The sequence below is a fragment of the Lampris incognitus genome, chromosome 5 (genome assembly GCF_029633865.1).
Source record: "Lampris incognitus isolate fLamInc1 chromosome 5, fLamInc1.hap2, whole genome shotgun sequence".
Classification (NCBI taxonomy): domain Eukaryota; kingdom Metazoa; phylum Chordata; class Actinopteri; order Lampriformes; family Lampridae; genus Lampris; species Lampris incognitus.
The window spans coordinates 53326255-53333467 of NC_079215.1; the positions used below are offsets into that span (position 1 = coordinate 53326255).

Genomic DNA, 7213 nt, shown 5'->3' on the forward strand with positions numbered 1-7213 from the left:
CGTACGAGTTAACCAAGGCTCAGCGTTTCCGTTTTTTTATTTTTCAAAGCCATCCGGCGTGCCGGATTTCGCCACAAGAGGACACTGTTGCGTAACCTCACACGAACAGGAACAACTGTTGGATCCGTGGAAACATAAAATCCGGGTGAACATCAGTTTAAAAATCTGGGTGTTTTTCGGTGAAAATCTGTAAAAACCAAGAATGCTGAGCCTTGAAGTGAAATTACGAGGCCGATGTGTCCCCCCCCCCCCCTTTTCTCCCCAGTCGAATTTTTGGCCAGTTACCCCACCACTCCTATGAGCTGTCCCGGTTGCTGCTCCACCCACTCTGCCGATCCGGGGGAGGGCTGCAGACTACCATGTGTTTCCTCCGATACAGGTGGAGTCGCCAGCCATTTCTTTTCACCTGACAGTGAGGGGTTTCACCAGGGGGACATAGCGCGTGGGAGGATCACGCTAACCCCCCCCCCAGTCCCCGCCCCGAACAGGCGCCACGGCCGACCAGAGGAAGCACCAGTATTGTAGTCGAGTCACTAAACCTCGGGTCAGAGTCGAGTCTCGAGTCCCCCAGCGTTCGAGTCCCCAAAGAAGAGTCCAAGTCGAGTCGGAGTCACTTCCCCATTACTCGAGTACGAGTCCTCAAGGTTGAGTCTGAGTGGAGTTCCAAGATGGGCTCCAGTGCTCCACTCTAGCACGGTAAAAAAAAGCTGACATACAAATAAAAAAAGCTCTACGTGAAACAAAAATGACACAGCTGTCACCATTTCAAAGGGAGTTTGTTTACTTTGTGACGCAACAGCCAAACAAAAAAACTAACAGAAACAAGAAACAGTCTTGATCAGTTAACAAGTCCAAGTCCTCATCTCCAACTTCCGAGTCCGAGTGCAGTCAATGCTCGAGTCGAGTCATCGGTGCTCGAGTCCGAGTCGAATCACGAGTCCTGAAAATCACGACTCGAGTCGGACTCGAGTCCGAATCCTGGACTCCAGTACTACAACGCTGGGAGGCGCCAGTGCAGCGACCGGGACACATGCCCACATCCGGCTTCCCACCCACAGCCATGGCCAGTTGTGTCTGTAGGGACGCCCGACCAAGCCGGAGGTGACACGGGGATTAGAACCGGTGATCCCCGTGACGGTAGGCCACGGAATAGACCGCCGCGCCGCCCGGACGCCCGGAGACTGCGTTGGCATGTCCTCGACTGGGTGAAAAGTAAAGTCTTGAAGCTGGACAACGTCGGAAGCCATATTTCTTGCGGTACGAGACCTCTGGGGTTTCCACGAAGAAGCTGACCAGCGTCCGACAGTTGGGACTGTCCACGTCAGCCAGGGTTGCAGAGCATCTTCACCCGCAACGCACAACTGTGTGGGAGTATGCAACGGTGTTGTCCCCTCGGACCCTAGTCTCTCTTTCTTCCCTCCTGCCCAGGGAAAGAGAGAACGAGCCTGAGCAGATATGACACCCTGCCTCCCCCGACACCCCCTTCCCCTCCCCCCTCACCCCATTAGTTATTCAGATGCCCCCGATAGGAGGTGTGGGACAAAAACGAGGTAGAGAATGAAAGAGGGATGGAGGTTTATCCAGTTAATTAATATTGTCTGGGGCGGACACGCCCTCGCGGCAGCACACACCGGCGCTCACACAGCTATCGCGGGTTGATGGGAGAATGGGGAGGGATTTCATTTCTTCCTTCTCTCTTTCTCTCTCGCCCCTGCTTTCGTCCATTCTTTTTATGTGCTGGATCGGAGCACGGGGAGATAAGAGGCACCCAAGGTCAGAGAGAGAGAGAGAGAGAGAGAGAGAGAGAGAGAGAGAGAGAGAGAGAGAGAGAGACCTACAGCCAATTTACATGAGAGATGAATGGGAGTAGTGGCGAGAGGGGTGGAAGTCGGGGGGCTTGAGACAGGAACTGTGATCTCCTCTGGGTGTGTGTGTGTGTGAGAGAGAGAGAGAGAGAGAGAGAGAGAGAGAGAGAGAGAGAGAGAGAGAGAGAGAGAGAGAGGGGTCTGTGATCTCCTGGCCTTTGTGATGGAGATGGGCCAGGCCGGCCTGACCCGATAATGACGCGACGCCTTAATAGCATTTATCCTTTCTGCCACAAAACTACTCAAGCGGAAAAGAGAGAGAGAGAGAGAGAGGAAGAGAGAGGGAGGGAAAAAATGAGTGTGAGGGGTGGATGTGTGTGTGTGTGTGTGGGGGGGGGTGCATATGGAAGAGGAGAAGGAGGGGAGGTTGGTTAAGCTATGTTTAAAAAATGACGCGGGGAGGAAATCATGTGTAATCTTGGAATCAAGGACGGAAGGGAGGGGTAATGAGAGAGAGGTGGAGGGGGGGGGGGACAGCGTGGACCAGACATTTCAGATTGTTTGTGTGTGTGTGTGTGTGTGTGTGTGTGTGTGTGTGTGTGTGTGTGTGTGTGTGTGTGTGTGTGTGTGTGTCTCTAACATTAGCAGTAAATGCACTGTGCCTGTCTCTCCCGTCTCTCTCTCTCTTTATCAGTGTATATTTGCTGTGGGCGCTGGAGCGTGGAAGGCTTTCAGAACACTGGCCCATAGGGGACGGGACCCTGTGTCCAACACACAAACACACACTCAAACACACACACACACACACACACATACACATAGACTCTTACTTATAATACAGGGTCATTACAGGCCCCTAACTATAAGCAAGCGTAACCACTACTTTATGTCCGTGGCTCTATCCTCCATTCAGTAGGAGGCAGGCTGCAGTGTCGGTAGACAGGAGGAGAGCGGCGGAGGAGACCAATGGGAGGCTGAGCTGCTATCAGCTCCGCCTCCCGATATCAGATTCTGCTCAAAGACTGTTGGAAGCCTGCAACTCTGAGCTCATTAACTTATCCTCTTTAGAAACAGAACGAGTCTTGTACCCGAAAGCAATACAGGGCAGCTAGCCTTAAAGCGGCGGTCTTGCGGTCTTGACAGGGCCCAGAAGCGGGGCAGGCTAAGCTAACTGCTAGCCAGCGCAGACCGGCAGTTCCGATAACGCCGAGGGCAGTCTGGCCGTGGCCTCACCTGGCATTGACCGTGGTGGTTTTGGTGTCGTTGCGTGGAGTGGGGGGAGCTGTGTCGAGGGTGTCTGGCTGGGAGAGCTGGCGTTGGATGGGCTGGGGGAGCCTGGAGCTGCGCCCGAGGAAGGAGCACTGGGGGGGCAATCTCACAGGATTTAGAAGCGGGGCAGGCTAAGCTAACCGCTAGCCCATGCAGACCGGCAGTTCCGGCAGTCATTCTGGCTGGCGTTCGTTCCCTTGGACAGTGATTTTTTTGTTGTTGTTTAGTTTGTAGTTCGGGTGTATATGTGTTACTTTAGCTGTATGTGTTAGTTAGTGTGTGTGTTCTTGAAGTTCTTGTAGTTTTTGGATATATGTTTTTTGTGTTGCACTGCTGTAGGCTGGGGGAAACCATATTTCGTTTCATTTCATGTACAGAGGAAGTACATGAAATGAAATGACAAGTAAAGTCATCCTGATTCCTGAATGGTCTCCTCTTTCTGCCCCCCCTTCCCCTCCTTTAAGACCAAGACGGGTCCCCCTATGAGGCATAAAGGAAAGGACTGTGGTCAGACCTCGGCCTACTGCTACAACTGTTCCAGAAAGGGACACTTTGGTCACGTGAGTAGCTCTCTATCAATCACCTTTTCATAAAATCTGTCTCTCACCCTCTCCCTCTGTCCCCCCTCTCACCCCCCCAACATGTTCAGTAAGGATTAGGCAGGTAAAATGATGGACCCTTTGAATCAGCCAGTGGGACGATGGAGAGCACATCCAGGCAGTGTTAAGATTAGAGCAGTGGTCTCTGTGGCCCCCGGGCTAACTGAACTGTGCTAATGTTCCCATCAGCAGTAATGTCTATGTAAATGTAAAGATGCATGCTATAGTTAACTTTTTACCATTGTTATTATTATTATTATAATAGCTAGTTAAATATTTCTGTGCTGGCTAGCTTTTGTGTGTGTTCATGGGCTGGTTGGCATCTCTGCACATTTTTCATAGGCATGTTCCCAGCGTAGGATGTTTAGTGGGATATACCCCAACAACACCATCGTCAAATATTACGACTCCGTGGAGGACATCAGGCAAAGAAACCATAGGTTAAGGAGGCGGGTTAATGGTAGGTCCCACTCCTTGAAACACACACACACACACACAGATGGAATGCAAGCTAACGTTGCAGTTAGCGAATAGAAGTTGAGGACCTGTCCAATCCCATGGTCAAGGCTCAGCGTTTTCGTTTTTTACTGAGTGTCGCTGAAAAATACCCAGAATTTTTAAAAGGAGCAGATCGGCTTAAACCGATTTTCACCCGGATTTTATGATTCCACGGATCCAAAAGTTGTTCCTGTTCGTGTGAGGTTATGTAACAGTGTCCTCTTGTGGCGAAATTCGGCATGCTGGATGGCTTTGAAAAATAAAAACCGAAAACGCTGAGCCTTGCCCATGGTGCATTTATAGCGTTTGGTAGTAACTGCTGGTTATCTGTATTGAAATCCAAACCCCCTTGAAAGTACAAATAGCATCCATAATCCATGTCAGACTGGGTTATGAATCGGGATCAAAAAGGTATGCTTGGTCTTGTAACTCGGAAGAAGAAAATCAGATGTTTCATACTGTTGACTATGGGTGATCAAAGGAGGACAAAACAGAGTAATTCTCTGTGTGTGTCACTGAGTCTAAAAAATAATTCAGTGGTATAACTGATGAGATGTGATCGCCTGCAGATATAAGGAAGAAAGGACTGAGGGACTTTCTTGAACCTTCTTCTTAATGTCTATACCCTCATATGATAGACAAAATGTTTAATGAAAGCTGTTGTTTGTGACTTTCCTAGAATTTAAGGAAACTGCCAGGTTTCCCTCCAGTTCTTGGACCCCTTCCACCCCTGGACCGCCAAAGAAAAAACAGAAAACCGGCCATCATAGTAACGACCGTCAACCTAAACCTCCCCAAACCCCTAACAGCCACATCTGGTTCAGTCATGACAAACACGGGCTCTCCACCAAGCTCAAAACCAAGGCGGCCCACCAACACAAACCGCACCTGAGCGGCGATTCTGCCAAACAGTGGCAACCCAAGAGGGTAGTGCCGAGCACAAGAGACGCCGGGGCAAAGCCAGAAAAACTCATTTTCGACGAGGCGGAGGACTTTCCCCGCGGGGGAGGCAACGGTGACAAGACGAAGAAAAAGAAGAAGCGGGAAGTCCCCCCGCGGCAACAATGGGAACCCCTTGCGCCCGCAGCCCACACCCCAGACCGTCTGTTTGGGAGCGGAATGACTGGGCAGATGAGGAGGAAGAGGAATCGTGCCAGAGGGAGAGAGAGGAAAGCTGCCAACAGAGCCGATGCAGAGATGTACCCCACCGACGAGAACCTGTTCTGCATCAAACAGAGGAAGGGCAAGAGATAGCGCTATATTGCACAGGGAGAGTGTGCGTCGGGGGAAGTCGGTGCTTGTGTGCGTGTCCTTCAGTGCATGACGAAGATCTGTTCATTAACAACATATATAGACCATGTGCAGGTTTTGCCATCTCCGAGTCTTGCGCTCTGTCACACAGTACTGGCTCAGCAGGGTGGCTGGCGCTCTCAACCGGGCATTCACGGCGCCACCCTGTGGTCACTGTTGCAACTACAGAACGTGCTGCTAACCCATCAAACAGTTAGTTGACTGAAATGAAATATTGTATGATCGGATGTGGTGGTTAAACTATTTAGGAAAGACAAAGATAGGACATGAGATTGGTTAAGAGACCTGGTTTACAGGGATTTCCTTATTTAATGTTATAGACTGAGTGTTGGAATTACACCCCATTCTATACTTTGTTTCGTAATTGCTTAAAATAAAAGCCAAGTTCTTTAAAAATGTCACCATGGAATAGCTTGAAATAATTTCTTACACACACAAAATAATTGACGGGTGGTTGATACACATTAGAGTTGGTGGATTTCTGAGATTTCAACACATTCTGTCCTTGTTGATTTCTAAAAAATGACTCTCGAACAAATGAGAGGAAAAAAAAAAGTCCCACAAAATGTGTTGGTCATGTATGTGCATATAATAGAAAAACTTGATTACAGGTGCTTTATGCAAATGTAATGATCGTCACCTCGAGAAGACCTCCTCGCCCGTCCAGTGGGTGCTCCCAATAAAATGGAGCCCAAATAGAAACTTTTAAAAACATGAGCCAGATTCTGATTAGTTGTTTCTTTCAGTCAACAAAAATACATTCTTGATAGTTACGGCTATACTAACGTGAAGACAAGTGTACTTGGACCTTCTGGGAAAAGTCCAGTTTGTGCTCTATCTGATGAGAGTCAGATGGAGAAACCATTTTCCTCTGATTTGTACCTTATTCCATCACTGCTTATATCACTCTGAACTGCTGTTGTTAATGCCTTTTAAGTCAAGTGGTTGATGAAGGTGCTACATTAAAGAGCATTTGCTTTGAATGACCAGTTCTTTTAATCTGTGATGCTTCTTGGAAGTATGGATCCTCTAGGCTCAAATCCAGGAAGTGCTTCTGGTGCTTTCTAAAGGAGCATGGTGGGGGGGGGGGCTGCTGCGGGGTGGGCTTTGTTTCAGTTACTGAAAAGGGCCAGCGCTGTGGAGAGGAAACTTGTCCTGAGTCTGGTTGTTTTTTGTTTTGTTTCCCAGAGGGGAGCACTTGAAGTGAGAGGGGTCAGCGATGATCTTGCCTCCTGGACCTGCAGTCATGCTGGGGGTGGGGGGGGCCACATGTAGCCGATAATCCTCCACCGACATTAGTTGAACACTCACACAGAGGGTGGAGGTGGATGTTATTTGAATACTAAGTAAAGGTTTTCTAACTAACCAGGATGTAAACGAGGAGTAAAATAACCGAGCCAAGTTGTGCCACTTTTAACTGGTGTTTCCATTTGCAAAGGTGGATGCCCAATGTGTGTGTTTGTGTGAATGAGTGGAAATATAGAGCTATTTAGTATATCTCTAGGGCGGCCATAGGGGAGCCTTTACGGCAAGTTTAAGGGTTGCCCTGTTTTTCATTATTTGGACAAAAAAAAAAAAATTTCAACGTTTTTATTCTCATGGGCACAACAAGACAGCATGGAAGCAACTGTTGCGGCCTATGAGATTCTTTGGCCTAGACCCCAACACACACTGTATAATAAAACAAACTTCTACAAAAAAGTAACCTATGTAAATAAATATATACATATG

At 48.7% G+C, this 7213-nt stretch overlaps 1 protein-coding gene across 1 annotated transcript in view; it reads left to right on the forward strand.

Annotated features, from left to right (window-relative positions):
* Positions 1-6444, forward strand: part of zcchc7 (zinc finger, CCHC domain containing 7) — a 51168-nt gene extending 44724 nt beyond the window's left edge. The window contains exons 8-10 of the mRNA XM_056280394.1: positions 3539-3634; positions 4016-4133; positions 4851-6444. Coding sequence (XP_056136369.1) covers positions 3539-3634; positions 4016-4133; positions 4851-5425 — 789 coding nt within the window. The 3' untranslated portion in view covers positions 5426-6444. The remainder of the gene's footprint in view (positions 1-3538; positions 3635-4015; positions 4134-4850) is intronic.
* The last annotated feature ends 769 nt before the right edge of the window (positions 6445-7213 follow it).